This window comes from Ursus arctos, unplaced genomic scaffold, assembly GCF_023065955.2.
Source record: "Ursus arctos isolate Adak ecotype North America unplaced genomic scaffold, UrsArc2.0 scaffold_13, whole genome shotgun sequence".
Taxonomy (NCBI): domain Eukaryota; kingdom Metazoa; phylum Chordata; class Mammalia; order Carnivora; family Ursidae; genus Ursus; species Ursus arctos.
Genome location: NW_026622797.1, coordinates 6,521,467 through 6,540,308, shown reverse-complemented (window position 1 = coordinate 6,540,308; position 18,842 = coordinate 6,521,467). Strand labels below are relative to the sequence as shown.

The 18,842-nt window shown below is 39.8% G+C and overlaps 2 protein-coding genes across 5 annotated transcripts in view; both read right to left on the bottom strand.

Moving 5' to 3' along the window:
- The window catches only part of PRKN (parkin RBR E3 ubiquitin protein ligase), a 1,246,455-nt gene that overhangs the window by 731,843 nt on the left and 495,770 nt on the right, over window positions 1-18,842 (bottom strand). The window lies entirely within an intron of this gene.
- LOC113259332 (peptidyl-prolyl cis-trans isomerase A-like) lies at window positions 768-10,473 on the bottom strand. Its single transcript, XM_044386463.3, has one exon. It carries the CDS (start codon window positions 6,581-6,583, stop codon window positions 6,089-6,091), a length of 495 nt encoding a protein of 164 aa, XP_044242398.2. The 5' UTR covers window positions 6,584-10,473; the 3' UTR covers window positions 768-6,088.

Genomic DNA, 18,842 nt, shown 5'->3' with positions numbered 1-18,842 from the left:
GCACTTAACGTTTACCTTATGGAGCTGGCCATATTTTTCTTTATATTACCCTTATTTCTGCATTTTTCCCAATCAATAGATACTAAATTCCTGAAGATAGGTGGTTGGTCCCGTTGCATCCTTATTCTCTAAATCACTCAGCACAGCACTTTGCACATAGTATTAACAAAATTAATGTTTATTGAATTGACATTTAGTCAAGTTTATGTATTCTCTCTAGGAATATGATATTTTAAATTAGGAAACTAATAATTAACTATTAATGACAAAATAAAATCTAAGGATGGCTTAGTTGCAATATAAATAGTGGTCTTATGGGGTAAATGGGTGCCTTAGGGATAGGGAGGGTTCTAAACTTGGTATCCATGTTCCAGTGAGAGAGATGAATGACTTCCTAAGATCCATGAATATTTGCATTTCTTCTTTTCCACATGCAACTGAAAATATCAATATGAGATCATATGTTCCACAAAATGTAGTGAAGATATCTTCAGGACTTGGATCCTTTAGAAGGAATCACAGTGTACTCTATATATCATCACCTCGGGCAGTGGCTGGAATTCCTGCTGTCTGCAGTTCTGCCATGATTACTCATACTTTTATGGGCTTACTAACAAGAACCACAGGCATAATGGTATGGCAAATTAGATTTTCTCAAAGCAACTTATCACTATGAGAAAAATATCACCAGGAAAGTATCTTTAATTTTCCTAAAACAATCCACCATGAGATACCCCCGATGCCCCTAAAAGTTCCCAGATCAGAACTTTTTTTTTTTTTATTTGTTCATCCATTTTATTAAGAACTGTAGGATCTGATGTCCAGGACACCTGGGTGCCTTAGTCAGTTAAGGGTCTGCCTTCGGCTCAGGTCATGATCCCAGGGTCCTGGGATTGAGTCCCATATCAGGCTTCTTGCTCAGAGGGAAGCCTGCTTCTCCCTCTGCCTGTTTCTCCTTCTGCTTGTGCTCTCTCTCTCAAATAAATAAAATCTTTATAAAAATTAATTAATTAATTAAATAAATATCTGATATCCTGGCGCTTAAGGAACTATCCTTTAAGATGGTACTTTCTGTCCAGCAGAGGTAACAAAAGGATGGAATAAAGGAAGAGGCCTCCCTGAGAAGTCAGTGTCAGGATCCCTCCAGTTTATAGGTCCAGGATGGCTCCAGATCCACCCAATTCAACTTTGGGAAGGGATGCATTACTCCAACACTATTGGGTTCTAAGGTGAAGATGATATGAGAGAAGTCTGGTTAAAATCACGTACTGCTATACCCAAGCCCATAGGTTTATGCATGAAGGCCAGCCATGGCCTGGGCATTTGGGCACACCCCAGGGCTCCCTGGAGAACTGGGTTACAGCATAATCCCTTGGAAGTGTGACAAGGACATTGAACTTGGAGTCCAATAGCAATACATGCCCTGGGAAGGCAGTGTCTGCCCCCTAGTGTGGGCAGAGCCTTATCCTTTTCAAAGGTAATGTAAGTAGAAACAAAATTATATTTACAAGTTCACTAACTCAGCAAGTATGACTGAAACATAATTTGGAACATATTATCTCCATCAGACATTTCTCCCTCCAATGCAAACATAAAAGTTGTAAACACACACACACGCACACGCACACACGCAAATACAGAAACAGTTCTCTCTAAATCTTAACAACTTGGATGAAAGAAAGATTCTTCATAAGACTTCAGCTCCTCTGAGATATTATTATTTGTTTTTAATCTATTATTTCATAGAATGAACACTACCCTAAAATTTCTCAAAGTGCCATGATTATCTGAGCTTCGAAGACAAGTATGCCAATGTCTCTCACTTCCTGTGTATGTCATACTGGTTTCCATATAGAAGAAGCAATGAATTTTATGTCCGTGCTAAGGAGAGGATCATAGGAGGTTTCAACTATAAATCACATCTATTTCAAGGAAAGGAATATGGTAAACACATTTCTCTATAAAGAATGCTGTTTGTCATTATTTCTCATTAATCGAATGCAATGTGTAAACTGCAGAAAGCCATATAGCATTTTCCTAATAATTATAGCTTCTAATCCGTATAACATGCTGTGCCATTTTAGCCAAATGACTTTCTTAAAATCCATAACGACCATGAGGTATGAAGAGAGAGAAAAAATTATAACATGTACAATGTCTTCCAGCCAGAGAAGAAAAAAAAAACAGAGAAAAAAGAAAAATTGGTAATGCTTTCTACAGATGAGCAATGAAAAGCATGCACGAAAACCCAACTGACTATGTGGGAACAGCCAAGAAATCATTCTTTTGAAAAATAGTTTTAAACAGAGCAATTATCTGGAAAAGATTCCCAACATACTGCACTGCCCTGAGCAGCCCCAGAAAGCAGTAGGGTGCCTCTGGGCAGCAGAATTCAGTGCAATAGTACTGGGGGGACAGGGGGCTCAAGAGTGCAAGAGGGGAACACCCATGCACACTTGCAGCCACTCTGCAACAATCCACTGTCACTCCTGGTGCCCAGTGTGTCTGCTTGCCTGCCCCCACACAGGTGGAATTAGGCTCTGCATGCATACGTCCTGTAGCTACAGGCCTTGGATTCCAATTAAACCAACCCCACTGCCTTGGACAAACAGCTCTGCTCAGTGATTGACTAACATTTAGGAATGCACACAAGTGAACCTCAGATGGAAATGAGGGCAGAAATGATTTATGTGAAAGGGCATTTAAAGATGAAGAAGCTAGGTGAGGTTGAGGAAGTTTGCCCATGCAGAAGTGGATGAGGCATTTGCTGTAACAGGGAATACTAGCTGTTGAAATGCTAGGTCAAATCAAGCAGAAATATGATAGTTGTTATTTTACAATGGCCAAATGGAACTTGCTAATTAGTATTAATAAAAGAAAGTTTTTGAGGGGCCAATCTTTGTGCTTTTTATATGGAAAGTGAGGATGTTATGCATAGGAATGCCCTAAACTATGTGTTACTCTGGAAATGTGTTATACAAAAGAAATCTTTAAAAATGTCACCATTTGGAATTTAGAAATTGTATTTCTATTGAAATGTTGATTGCGATGAAGTATAGCAGAAAGGCCTGTGAGTTACACAATGACGTGAAGGCCTATGTGACCGCTGAAGTTTTCTACCAAGTTTACTAAGACATTGGAGGGATAGTTCTACTAAAAAATAGTAACATTAATTTTCACACATTATATTAGAAACTATGTATTTTCTACACAACATACAACTACTCTGGTAATTGCAAATCTTATGTCAATGATCCTGGAAAATCTACTGAAAGTACCATGACAAGAACAAAAGCGGTCAGGTATTACTAATGATATCTCTACTGTGTCTCTCTACAAAAACACAGCTATTGTGATCTGCAGTCCAGAAATACACCTATGCATTAATGGGCATTTGATTTTTGACAAAGGTACCAAATTCATCCAAAGGGGAAATGAACAACTGCACATCCATGTAGATATCCATACCTATCACCATGATAAAATTAATATGAGCTGGATCTTAAATCTAAATGTAAAGGCCAGATCTATAAAGCTTCTAGAAGAAAACATAGGAGAATACTTCATGACTTGAGATTATGCAAAGGTTTCTTTGACAGTCTCAGGCAATAACCATAAAAGTGTAATAAATTTAAAATTTAAAACATCTGATGATCAAAAGATGGTATTAAGGAAATGATTAACAACCTACAGACTGCCAGAAAATAGACACAAAACATATATCTGACAAAGTACTGGCATCTAATATATATACCAAAGATTCTGGAAAGATATATATGCTTTCCTAATGAATCTAATTTAAACGTGAGCAACAGGTAAGAACAGAGGCATCGCAAAAGAAAAAAAAATATGAATCACCAATAAACACATGAGAAAGGGCATGGGATTGTCAGTCATTGGGTAAATCCAAATGAGCTATCACTGCAAGCCATCAGAATTAAAGAATGTCAGGACTAGAGACTATGGAGCAACCGGAACTCCCATATTGTATTTGATGGGAGTGTCCACTGGCACAGCCTCTCTGGGAAAACATCTGGCCTTTGTTATAAAACTGAAAGACAATTACCCTTTGGACCAGCAATTATACCGCTAAGAATTTAATCAAGAGAAATAACATCTGTCCAAAAACAATTATTATAAAAAAATGTTTAAAGCAGCTTTATTCACGATGGTCAAACACTGGAGCCAGCCCATGTATCCATTCTAACAAGCAACAATAAGGAATAAACTACTGAGACCCAACGAAAAGATAAACCTAAAACACAATTCTGAGTGAATGAAGACTTACAGTAAAGAGTACAGACTACATGACTCTATATGAGGTTCTAGAACAGGAAAAACAACCTATGGCGAGTACAAAATTAGAAGAGTTGTCACCTGTGGGTGGAAGTGAGGGGCATGGCGGCCCCTTGAAGGGAGGGTAACCAAACCTGGGAGGATGGTTACCATTCCATAGATTGATCTGGGTTGGGGCTATCTAGGTATGTGCCTTTGCCAAAACTCATAGCATTTCATTGTATATGAACTACACCTTAAAAAGAGAACTATAAGCAATTATTAAACTCTACATGATGGTGTCTGTGCTGAAGTATTCAGAGATGAAGTGTACCTGTGTCTCTAACTCACATTAAAAATGCACCAAAAATAAGATGGATTCTTAAAGTGGATAGAGGTGGATACATGAATATTTAGGCAACAACGCAGATACAGCAAAATGTTAATTGCACAATCCAGTTGGAGTATATGTGGATGTTCACTGGACAAGTCGTTCAACTTTTCTGTATCTTTGAAGATCTTCAAAATATAACTAAAAAAAAAAAAAAAAAAAAAAAAAAAACAAACAAACCAGGAACCACTGATCTATGGTACCAAGGCTCAAGTTTCATCCTGTGGTAAACTATTCACCAAAGAAAAATCTCCTTGCTCTCTTCCCTTCTCATCCCTCCATAGTACAGCTTCTCAGCTGTTTCATATCCAGTCTCACATCCTTTTTTGTTTTTCCCCAAAGGGAAAAGGAACATCCTTATTTTCCTGAAAGCATACCAGTGGCATATTACACTTTATACCAGCTATGCCAATAATTTTCACTTCAGAGTTTTGATACTTGGATTCTGTTTGTTGAGTTTCCCATCTACTTCCCAACCTTGTCTTTCTATTCAATTTGACTTGAATTAGTATTTTTTTAGTTGGTCTACCTTCACTGTACCAAAATAAGACAGAATGTAACTAAGAGTAGGGATTTCTATCCTGAACCAAGGTATCTAGTCACTTTAGCTGTGTTACCACAGTCACCCCTAACCCTTAAAAACAAGTACCAGGTTTGGATTTGCACATCTGAGTCATGAAACTTCTCAAACAGACCTCACACCGGGCATGCAGAGATTGATCACTATTTCCACTCCCCTTGGAGTTCTTTAATATATATATATATATATATATATATATATATATAGTTTTTTAAGTAAAGGAAAAAGATGTACATCATTATCATTGCATCACCGAATATCTACAGCTCTTTATTGAAATCCAAGAAAATGGGGCTTTCCTGATGTCTACCTTGCCCTTTGCAATGCACTCCTCCTGGAACAGAAACAGCATCAACATTAACAATATAAGCTGTTTCTACATTAACCAAGTAGTCTAGAATTCATAGGGAATAGTCATCTTCTGCTGGAACCATACCCAGAACAAATTTGTGTGGGAAGGTAGGTGTTAATGTTCCCTCTCTCTTCAAAAGATCATTTTTGTTTTGTATGATGATACCTGGTAAAACTGTATGCCACTTTCTGGGGCCGGATACATTTAGAAATGAGGTGGTTCATTTCATTTGATATCCATCTTACTGTCGATTACCAAGTAAATGAGATTTGTGTGTGTGTGTGTGTGTGTGGTTTAGGTTTTATTTCATCATCATAAACTGAACTCTGCAATCCAGCTAGACCTGGGGGGAAAGAACCATGGAGCCCGCAGAACTGCAGTGAGAGCACAGAGATTCTGGGGTATTTCGAGCAGGTGGGGGTGGAGGGGTGCTCTCCTGAGCTACAGAAGGAATGGTCTGGTAGTTAAGATAAAACACAAGTCAGATTTATTAGATCTGTCCACAGTCAGCAATGGTGATCTTCTTGCTCGTCTTGCCGTTCCTGGACCCGAAGTGCTCCATGGCCTCCACGATGTTCATGTCCTCTTTGACCTTACTGAAGACCACGTGCTTGCCATCCAACCACTTGGTCTTGGCAGTGCAGATGAAGAACTGGGAACCGTTTGTGTTGGGTCCTGCATTGGCCATGGACAGGATGCCAGGACCCATGTGCTTCAGGATGAAATTTTCATCATCAAACTTCTCCCCATAAATGGACTTGCCGCCAATGCTGTTATGGCGTGTGAAGTCCCCACCCTGGCACATAAATCCTGGAATAATCCTGTGAAAGCAGGAATCTTTATAACCAAATCCTTTCTCCCCAGTGCTCAGAGCACAGAAGTTCTCTGCTGTCTTTGGAACTTTGTCTGCAAACAGCTCGAAGGAGACGCGGCCCAAGGGCTCGCCGTCCGCGGCGATGTCAAAGAACACGGTGGGGTTGACCATGGCTGGGCGGCGTGGGCAGCTCCGGGGCGGCGGTGTCTGCAAGGCCAAGTAAATGAGATCTTGACACTTAGAGGAGGCAACAGGACTTGAACCGTGCTGTATACGCAGAAGACCAAATGCTGCTGAGCATGGCAAGGACTGGCTTGTAACTGTGCTGACAGCAAGTGAAATCCAGATCTTCAGAGAGCAAACATCTATGTCTCAACAGCTTCAATAATTTCAGTTAAAAAGAAAGCACATTTTAAAGCTTGATACTGATGACAAGTCCAGCAAAGAAAGGGAAGAGGCTTACTTATGAGTCAAGCCTTTAAAACAGAAATATAGACACCCAGTAAATCTCTTACAAAAATATTCATATTTTTAAAAGTGATTATGACAACATGCAGATATGGATTAAGAAAAATAAACTGAAGGAAAAAAAAAAAAGATGCAATGACCCTAAAGAAACCTACATATATTTCATGGAAAAGAGTAGAAAATCCTGTGAATAAGGATGAACAAGAGAAGCAATCTGTTTGTCTAACTGGCAGAAGCAAAAAGGTTACTGCAGCTTTCTAAGCATGGAAAACTAGACCAAGTGTGAAGGGGGACGCTCACAGTGCGAATTGCTAAATATAACCTAGAAACCCCAGCTCCTTACACACTGCAGAGTTCCTTAAAGGAGGCTTCAGGACTTAAAGGGGAAAAAATGGTTTAAAGATAATAAAATGGAAAGAAAAGAGTGAGAGAGACTGTGATGACTGTGGGGTAATGATTCTCCCCAGAATAAGGAAGCATGGCTGAGAACCTAAGTCAGTTCTTCCTCAGTGTTTATAGAAGGAGATTAATCATTCCCTACCCTGAAATCTACAATGGGCAAGCTGGAAATTCTTCTTCACAAGTGGTCAATACCAAGGTCTCCCTAACTAGACCAGCAACTATGTTGAATGTCCATCTATCATTTAGGGCAGAAAGGCCATCACCCAAGAGAGTTGAAAAGATGGAGGGAAAAATTGGGGTGTTATTGACCAAAATGCACAACCCTTTCAATACAATTAGCCACCATGTGAAAGAATGGGTGGTGTTCACATTATTCTTATTTATTGAAGGGTTCTAGAGAAAGACCTGGAGATTATAGTACAGTGCATCATTTTCAATAGGATAGCCAAATATCTGGTAAAGAATAACCATCTGGGACAAAAGCAGCATGGCTGCTCAAAGAAAGGCTAAATCCTCTGACAAGAAGTATCATCCTTTATGAGCTAAGTTAATAGGGCTCTTCAATCTCTCAATAAAATATCTGTTGAATACCTTGTATTGTTGGCAGTATCAAGGTGCAAAGGATACAGCTGTAATAGAAGACAAAATCTACCATCATAGACTTTATGTTCTACTAGGAGGAAACAGGTAATCTCAGTAATTTAACAAGGTAATTATGGCTACTGATAAATGATGCCCAAATATCAAGTATAAATATGTGTTAGGAAGTCACTGAAGGAGATGATTTAAAATAGGTAACAAAGAAAACCTCTGTGAGTGAATGACCCTGAAGTTGCTAACAGCTTGATGAAAAGTGCCCTCTGCACAGTGGTCTGAGGGACAGCGTATCAGGCAGAAGCTGCTCATGCAGAGACCCCGGACGAGGAAATGGGGTTCTAGTTGGAGGAACAGAGAGAGGGCCAGTTGTAGTCAGAACATACTGAGCAAGGGAATCCTCGGTGTAAGACTTATTTATTCACATATCTTTCTAGCACCTACTACAAGTCCTACAGTGTTTTAGATACTGAGGGCAGAGAGGCAAGCAACACTGACCAAATCCTTGCCACATGAAACTTAGCTTCCAGTGGAATCTCTGGTGGGACGAGAGAAGAAGACAAGGTAGATGGTGTAGGTTGGGATGTTTAGCCACAGTAAGAGTTTGAATTTTTTGCTAAGTGACTGTATCAAACACATTTTCTGCCCCACGCCACATCCCCTTAGCATACCTGCTTCCGCCATGCCTCTCATGGACAAATGAAAGTGTGTTGTGAATGTGGAAAGGTCTCTGTGACAACAATGAAAAAAATCTCATATCCAGAGTCAAAAGGGATGCTTTGCTGAGAAAAAGGGCCCTGGGCTTCACTGCACAGGCTGCAGCTTACATACCAACCTCTACTCAGGAAGAGTAGGTGATCTGTCCTTACCAGAATTGCTCACACTTCAGATATGGACTTGCTTCCCTTGCCTGCAATGCTTCCGTGAGCACCACTACTTGAGAGCATACGGAGTGCCTGATTTACCAGAATGGGATCACACATGCCATTGCATGGAATCAAAGAACTGTTTTCACGGTGAAGGAAGTAACACAATGGGGAGTAGGATCAAAGATCCCACTGATTCAGTTCTATGCTGCATCATGTGAAAGCAGCTGAACTAACAGGATGTTGGAAGAGTCTATGCAATGCTGAGTTATGGAACAGGATTTCATATATTCATTGATCCAATGACTGACATATGATGGTTGTGTCTCCAACAACTAGAATAATAAGGTCTGAGAAATGAGGTCTTACCATCACTGACTGACTTGCAGAATTTGTGCTTTCTACCCACTTAACTCTTGGCACTGATGATGATGGTCCTGGTTCCTGAGCTGAGGCCCCAAAGACCAGGGGATAGAGGAAGAACTCAACTGAACCTGGAGCTGTGACTACTTCCTAGTCCCTTAAAGCCCTTGCTTACAGTTAAATGAGCAGGAAAAGAAACAGGTCACTAAATTGGGGGGGGAGGGGAAGAATCAGCCCTGATTATCTTGGGAAGCAGGGTTGCTCCCACATAATGCTGTCAAGATAGAATGCATCTGAAACATGGGGATTCATTGGAACATTTTTTGATGATTATGAATGGTGATAACAGTGAATAAGCAACCGGAGGTACCAGAGCCTGGCAAGGGCTTAGATATCCAGGGGTGGAGATCTGGGCCATGCACCAAACAAGAAACCTATCAGCTGAAGTGTTGGCTGAGGGTAAGGGAAATCTAGAATGGGAATGGTGAAGATGGGAGTTGAGAAATACTAATTATGGCCTGAGGACCAAGTACTGAAGCTGGTCCTACCACTTCTTCTATCCTATTTTTTTTTTAATTGTAATAGGCTACACTCTTGAAAATAATATGTGATAAAGTAAACTTAATGTAGGGCCCAGAAGGAGCTGAGCAACCTAAGGGGTGGAATGCGGCAGATGCCATTTGTGTCCCAGGCCATATCCTTACAGCACAATTTATCTCAGTTTAGCTGTGGTAGACAGATCTTTGAACATTCCCTACACCCTGTCTCAAAAGGCCCCGTGGTTTCAGGGCTTCATTTAAAGCCACAGCCTGGATGGAAACATAGCTCTAAGTTGCCAAAAAGCACTCCTTAACCAATAGGGCACGGGGTTTTGTAGATAAATGCTCCAGCTTCTTATCCTTGGGAGGGACAATTCTACGAGGCATTCTCCGAGGGTTCCTCAAATGCCCAAAGAGACTGTGGCCCAACTGTCTGCCGCACTACGAGGTCAACAACCCACTCCGTATCAGCTTTCCTTACCTCCCTGTCTTACTCTCCCAGCTCCTCACTGTGCTTCCCAGGATCATCTCGTAAATGAACCATTTGGAAACTATATCTCAGGCTCTGCTTTTAGAGAAACCCAATGAAGACAGTAGTGTAGGAAATAGCATGTATACATGAAACTGTATCAGGATTGAGAGCCAAATTAATGAGGTGTCAACAGTCACATGTAAGGGAATTAAAGAAAATGCTAGATTCTAAGATTTAGCATTGTCAAATGTAAGGTACAGAATTTTGAGAATTTTTAAAAATTGCATATATAAAATCAAGGCTCTAGAATTATCAGTTGTAATGGAGGTAAGGGATCTGAAAGTGCTAAGATTGCTCCCAACGGAAACAGTCCCCCCATGAACTGCTTCAAAGCAACCAACAAAACACAAGCTATCAGAAGTGTTTTGCATATACAATTTAAAAAAATAAAATAACCCACTCTTACATGATACCTTGGGGCCTTGTCATCTGCAAAACTACAGTCAGTTCTCATGAAAATGACCACTCTTAAGCAAACGGACCTAGACCTAGAGCCTGGATTTGAACCTTGGCTCTGACATATGTTTCTGTGTGACCTTGAATAATCTCTCCGTGCCTGGGTTTCCTTTATCTGCAAATGGAGAATATTATAAGAGTTCTTTTCATTGTAGCTATTTGTTTGCTATTGTTTTTATATCTCTTGGGAAACATCAAGGAATATCTAATGGAATGATGAGTGATTAGTAATTGTAACTGAAGAAAAATAGATCGGGCAAGTTGACATATAAGGACTGTACGCATAGAGGGAAGAAATTAATTTCAGCAAAATAATCAGCACTCTGGATAAAGTGAGTTTTGGCTGATTTGCCAAATCTTAAATACAAAGATAAGAAGGCAATTATTTTTCCCCAAAACAAATAAAATTAGTACAAGTAAGATAAAGTACTTCACATAGTGGTAAGAAATGTATGGAATCCATTGCTCCTAAGATGTGAGAGGGATTTAACCAGTGCTTGTGTAGATTTGGGGAGAGGAAGTCGTGGAATACTGCCAAAAGAATGAGATCTACCAAGACTTTGAGGTGGGCAAGGGTCTTAATAAGGCGATCGTCAATGAGATTCCTTGTTGGTTCTCCTCATTACCTTATTTAATTTTCATGATCTTGCTATGAATACTTGCATGAGGTACAGAATGTATTTAAAGCAAGAACATTAATAATAGTTTTTCATTTCAGATAGAAGAATCATTAAATAAAAAATTCATTCTTTCGACATTTGTTGAGATGTGCGCAAAATGAAAGGATGTCTTTGAAGACAAAATTGCTTGAAGGTTGGGGCAATCTGCTCTTGCTATTAGTGAAATTCAAGGGCCATTATAGGGAGTAGAAGTAAAATTATAATATCAATCAGAGAATAAAATATTTCAATAGAACTAACAGAAAAAAGTTGCATATCCTTATAAGACAATTTCTCTTCCTATCTCTGCAAAACCATGTATTCTTACTTGAAAAATGGTTATATGAACTATTATGTCTGCCTAGCAGCAAATAATAATGATTTATCATAGGTACAGGCTCAGACAATGATTAGATACACTTAAAGTGGGGGATTACTATGAAATCAAAGACCATGTGCTTTTTTTCAATTTTTTTCTCCTGCCTGCTGCCCTACCTAGAGGTAGACTAGAAGGACTAAATTTGGAGTTCACATTGGTTATGTAAAATTTACTCATACTTTTCATTGCATTATGTATAGAACTTGTCCATGATTTAAAATTCAAAAGGGAATTATGACACTTGCAAGGTAAACCCAGGCACCTCATTCATCTAATCTGTTTTACAAAAAGGATCAAAGCAGCTTTTAGGGAACAAAATGAGTGACAGAAAAATAGCAGAAATATGTCAATAGAAGTGATATTTCAAAGATCCAAAAGACTAGCAACTAATATGAACATTATCGTTTCATCTCTCTAGATATTCCATTATTGCTGTTCCTATTATTATAGATATGAATCTTTGTACACTCATTGTACACTGAAAAGTAGCAGAAGGAACTGGTGTTTGTGGTCAGAATCCACAATGCAGTGAAACCTAGAAGTCCACGTGCCAGCTCATATAAAAAAGAACTGGAAACCACCAGCAAAAGTATATGTGTACCTGGGAATATGCTATATAAAATGGAACCCAAACAAAACCAAATTAAAGAGCTGATTTACATCCACTCTTCAGATATATATATATATCTATCTAAAATATATATATTTCTATTTTCTTGGAACATTCTTTTCTTGTCATTCAGAGTGCTTGATTCCATACCCCTTTGTGAGAGCAAGGAGCATGAGGGTATAGAAGACCCAAGTATTAGGAAGATGGGGTTCCTTCATAACAGGATTAAAGCAGAAAAACTGTCATATTTCCTTATTTTGGTTTTGTTTTTTATTTGGTTGGATTTTTTTTTTTTTTAAGATTTTATTTATTTATTTGACAGAGATAGAGACAGCCAGCGAGAGAGGGAACACAAGCAGGGGGAGTGGGAGAGGAAGAAGCAGGCTCATAGTGGAGGAGCCTGACGTGGGGCTCGATCCCGTAACGCCGGGATCACGCCCTGAGCCGAAGGCAGACGCTTAACCGCTGTGCCACCCAGGCTCCCCCAATTTGGTTGGATTTTTAATGGGCTTTTCTTGTTGCTGTTATTCTTGTTTATTTCTCTTTGTTGTTTTGGACCTGTTCCTGAAGAGTTTGGGATTCTCTCATAACCGTGCACAAAGATAAGCTTTCTTCCAACAGAGTGTCTTCCCTTTATTTTTATTATTTTTTTTAATTTTTAAAGGATTTATTTATCTATTTGTGAGAGAGAGAGAGCAAGCATGGTGGGGAGGGGCAGAGGGAAAGAGAGAGAGAGAATCTCAAGCAGACTTCCTGAGATCATGACCTGAGCTGAAACCAGGAGTAGGACGCTTAACTGACTGAGCCACCCATGCCCCCCAGAATGTCTTCTTTTTAATGGTCTTGCTTTTGAGACTGAGAGTGAGCTCCCCAGGGAACTGACTCACTTGGACCATGAGGAAGAGGCTGAAGGGGCAGGATGGCTGCTTTATCCCTTCATGACTCTCAGAATACCTGAAATACTGTATTTTTCATAATTTGTTTCTCTGATAAGTTTATGAAAGCGCTTTAGCCGGTGGTTTAAGTTTGACAAAAGACATTTTAGATGGTTAAAAGAAGATTGTATAAATTTTGGACTTTGGCATTCAAACTTATTCCCTTCCAAAGACTTCTGGATTCTCAAGCTCATAATAAAGATTCTTAACTTCCACCACTAAAATCATAATAAAGAAATGAATGAACGAATGCATAACTGAATGAATAGAATTTAATTTTTAAAAAATCTTCTTTCCATTTTGTTGATCTGATAATTCAGATTTTGGTGGAACCTGATTTGCCCAGATTCCATAGTATATAAAATTAAATTCACAGATGAGAAAGAACACTGGCTTCACAGTCAGAGAGCTAGGACCAAAGCCCAATTTTGCCTTTTCATTTTTCCTTTTTATGCCTTAATTTCTTCATCTGCTTAATTGAAACAGACTGATTGATTTCTCAGTTCTCATTTTGTTTTAAGATCCTGTCATTATAAATCATTGGAAAAATCAATTTAAGTTTCATTTTATCAACAAGCTTAAGTTACCAGGACTTTATATAAAGTGATATTAAAAACATTTTGAGTTTTGTTAAAGGTACATATTAATATTTTTAACAGTTTATCATTTCTTTACATTAAAAAAAAAAGACTCCCAAAATACTCAGGCACATACTGTAAATGTACAAACATTCTCTAATTTTCTTCTGTTTCATTATACCATGGACACAGTACAGCTGATGGGCATGCCCTCCCTGGATTAAAGATACACGGTGATATTCCGGAGGAGGGGTTGGGTTAATTTTAATTTTAAGTCTCCTCTCTAGACTAAAATTGTTCCTTGACATTAGGCCTTCAGACATATACCAATTTCAGTGGCTCAGTTGCTACATCTGTATTTGCTTCCAAAAATATGGAGGTACTGTGGAAATTCTATGAACTATTCCTTTTGATCTTCCATTTTACATTAGGTAAAAGGTTCCAGCAGCTTCACCTTTGCTACAGCATCTCCTTGCATCTAGGAGGATATGGGGGGGGGGGAGCCATAAAATAGGAGGGGGAGGCATTCTGACACCAGAGAGCAGCTAAACGTGATGGGGGAGAAAGCAACTATGCAACGAATGTCCTCGAGAAGGAAAATGATTTTATCGCATGACTGCCTACCTCATTACAAAGTGAAATTCCCCACCACGCATTTCTGTGAGAGCCTTCATCTTCGCGGTACAGGAAAGCAGCTCCCCAGGCTTCCCGCAACCGCAGTTACCATGAATCTATCACCCATTTTGTTTCTACGCTCACCTCTCATGCTCACATGTTCTCCATGTCCTTCTGAGGCAATTGCAAAAGAGGGATGAAAGATTCTGTTTCCTAACTCTTTCATTAGTTATTCATTTGTATCTGCTATGGGCGAGGAGACTGTAGGAACTGTGAGAGCAATCCACACATCAGTGTTCTAAGATCCTACGTCTAAATGGTGCCGCCAAGGAAAAGCGTCTTCCCATCGGCACTAATTACAAAGCAATAAGTGCATTTGAGCAGCGGCTTTCTTCTGTGTCTTTTCCTCTACATCAGACATACTCCTTTCCACTTGAATGTGGACATTACCACTGTGCAAAAACAGAAAAACAACAAAACAAAACAAAACAAAAATACAGTACAGGCAGGCAGAAAATAATACTGACACTTCGGAAAGACATTTCTTTTTCATCAATAAAGCCTGCTGCATCCTTGGAAAACACTAAAGTAAAACAGGTTTCACAGCTCTGAAATATTAGATAATAGGTTTTTGTAAGGGAAGACTACCAGAACCCATGACAAATTAGCTTGGCCTCTACCTCCATGGTCATTATGAAGTGTTTTTAGATGCTGGTCACGACTAAAATTGGAAATGATTTTAGTGGCACTACTTCTATGTTTATCACGTGTCTTCAGTTCAGGGCCATAGAGAAGGGGAAAAAAAAAAAGCAAATGGCACCTGGGCTTCTGAGTGGCTTAAGATACAAGAACCTGAATAATCGATACATGTTCAATGTAGATAAAACTTAGCACAAAGTTCACATTCAACATGTTTAGTAGGGAAGGTAAAAAAAAAAAAATGTTAAAAAAGTCACACTAAGAAGGTACATAAAAAATAACATTATTAACTCATTTATTCGATTAATAAATTCTTGAACATCTACTATGAAAGATTCTGTGCTGGAGACTGGAGGGTACAAAGACGTGTTGAGGACGGCTCCTTCAAGAGTTTACAATGTCATGACCACACAGCATATAGATGGTAGGTCTGGGAGATGCGGCCACCTCTTGTTGGGCGCCACGTGCACTCCAGCCAGAACACCTCCAAGGAGTATGTTACGACAACAGTGTTCACCCAGGATGGGGGAGGAAGGGCAAGCGGGGGTGTGAAGAATCTGGGAGGAGGAGGATGGAAGAAACAGGCGGAGATTTATCAACCCTACTGCAATTTTCAGAGCAAAATGCCCTAGGAGACAAAAGTCCACTGTGAAAAATGTCACTGCTAAAGCAACCTAGACTAGTGATTCTTGACTAGAGGCTACAATATACTGAAAGATTTAAGAGGGTGAGTGTAGAGGCCTGTGCCTTTCTGACTGGTTGAAACCCTGCTTTTCTTGCTGTTTAGCTGACCGAATGGCCCTGGGCAAGTGCCTTTCTGTGCCTGAGACTTCTCATCGGCAAAACAGGGAAAATAATTATATCCCGAGTAAAGGCTGAAGGAGTATGTAGAGAATGTACTGTATACGCAGTGCTGGGACAGCCTCTGATGTTCAGTAGAGAGCAGCACCTTTTCACTGTTTTCCTGCCCTCCACACGTGACGGGAGCTTCCCTGGGATCCTATCTCTACTGCCCCTCAACCCTTGACTCTCCATTCCAACCTGATGTTTCAGTCACTATCACAATTTATTTCTTTGTTATTTCCTACGTCACACATGTTTGCTCATTTTACCTATTGCGTGCTTGTTTGTTTTGCATTTGTCTTCCTCATAAAAAAAGCCCTACAAGGATATTTTGAGGTCTGAAACGCAGACGTCCAGTAAGTATTTGTTAAGTCATTACTACTGACGATGATGATGATGATAGCTTGCCACCACATAGCTCTTTCTTTGTGCTAGCCAGCGTTCCATGAATTTTAAATACCGCAGTATTCCTAATTCTTATGGCAACTCCAAGAAGCCCACCTCATAGGGAGGTACTGGTATTGTCCCCCTACCATATAGATGAGGGCCTGGAAGCACAGGAGGTTAAAACTTGCCCAAAGTCATACGGGAAGTAACAGAACTGAGTGCTAAACCCAATGGTCTGGCTCTCAAAATCTATTTTCTTAGTTATTACTCTGTCTGGCTCTAAATGACTAAATGACACATATGAGCAAGGTGCTACCTGGGGGACCAGCCAGCTAGAGGGCAGGAATGGCCCCTGAGTGACAGGAGATGAGGCAGATATTAAGAGACTAGGAAAACATCTTGTACTTTATAATTTTTCCAGAATCCCAGTGGCTAAAGCTACCTTATCTATAACTGAAAATAAATTCTCTGCATTTGAATACATACTCTGAATGGCCTATCAATGATCAGTCTGAGTCCTGCTCCTTCACCTAGTATAGCGAGATGGGTCCAAGGCCCACACTCAGGACACAGCTTGAATGGATTTGGATCATGGTTCTTCGGAGCAGATCAAGTCTAGGAAAGTTATTTACTCTTTGCTCCTCAGGTGTGTGATGAGAGGTAAGTTAGTTAATATAGAGAACAGTGCCTGGGACAAATGCAGCTCTTATCCATCTGAATTCTTTGGTCCTTTGGTCTAGTTTCTGTTATTCATGGACTTTGCTTTCCAAAAGTGATAGGTTTCTATATTTATAAATTAATCCATGTCTGTACACGAAAGCAGAAATATTGAAGGAGCAAAAATAAAGCGGGATGCACACTGGCAGATGGCTGCTGGAGACCGTATCCTCATGAAATGTAGTCAGAGGCATTTAAGTGCAGAGTATAGGGCTTGGCCAGGGCTTGGATCCCTAGCATAACTGTCTTGTTCAAACAGTAAGGGGCCATCATGGGAATGCCAAGTTCAACCACTCCAGGGACTGAGCAGAAGCACATCAGAAACAGACTAGGAGCAAATATAGGACCTGGACACTGCAGACACCCAGTAATATCTCATATCTCCTCCTTCATAATTGCCTGGTGCTTGCCACTCTCTCTCATGATCAAAACAGGACGTTGGACCTCTTTCTGCATCATGCTGTCAAGGCCCTCCTCTTGTTAACTCCAAGCCTCTAGCTCCCAGGGTCTTAGGAAAAACCTCTATCAGCCTGTGCCCCCACAAGCACTGCCCCCAATTTAGAACTCTCTTGTCCCATGCCCTATCACTGTACAGTCTACATCCCCACCAACCTCTAAATCCAAACCAGAACATCTACCAGATTAACTAAGAGCAACCGATTTTGCCACCATAGTTAATGCTGGATACCTCACTGTTTTTAATAATAAAGATTTAGAGCGACAACTCCATAAATTCTAATAAAATCTTCCCTGGTGTTGACCTTTGACATCAGTGGGTCGTTCACATTTTGAGGTAGGTATTTGATATGTGATTTTTTTTCTTTTTTTTTAAATAAAAAGACAATCTGACTAAATTGTTTTGACTTGCCTTGAGAAGAGTCTGGCCTACAACACTTTTCTATTGTTATCAGGTAAGGTGCAAATTGGATATTCTTATCTCTTCCCTCCTCCTCATCTTGTACTGATCAAGAGGGAAAACAGGAGGGAAGTGGTGATAAGTCTTCTGACAGCAAACTGTTGAGTTCACATTCTGGTTCTGCCTCTGGCTAGCTGTGACTTTGGGGACGTTAGTCTCCTCCTCCATAAAATGGAACTTTAAAGGTTGGTTGTGAGCAATACACACGATAATGGGTTGCTTGGCCAGGGTAGATGCTCAGTAAGTGCTAATTATTCTTATCAGCATTCGCTATTCTCATCATCATCATCGAAACGGAGTCCACTGTACTCGATACTTGGAAATAAACCATGTTTATGGATTTTTGTGTATAAGTTTTCAAAGACTACCATATACCCTGCTCTGTGCATAATCCTTCTAATGCAGAGTAAATGCTATAGAGGGAGAGAACAAGGAGAGATAAAATATAAGGAGCAATCACTGGACAGATAAATTACATCTACTTGTTAAGTGCATTTTGCACGCAGTTTACAGGTAGAAATACCAAAGTCATATGATTTACAATATGCTTGGGAAAGAGGACAGGCTGCCACAAGTAAGACTGTTCTTTTCAGGAATATGTTCACATGTGGAAAATCTGGGTATTCATATTTACTGATGCAGAGCTGCTCCGATCTCTTCCCATCGGCACACAAAAAATAACATTTACTCACACACATGAAACAAGAGTCAGCTGATTTGCAAGGCCCTGCTTTCCCCTAAACCCACAAAAACTCACACATCCACGAGCATCTTCCCATTGGGTTTGAATGCACACACAAATAGGAATGTGTTTTTAAAATCAAGAGATTCAATGTTCAATTTCACTTAACCTGCATTTTCCTCTTTCTATA

Coding starts and splice junctions, on each gene's coding strand:
- LOC113259332 (XM_044386463.3), bottom strand. CDS start 6,583: ATGGTCAACCCCACCGTGTTCTTTGACATCGCCGCGGACGGCGAGCCC.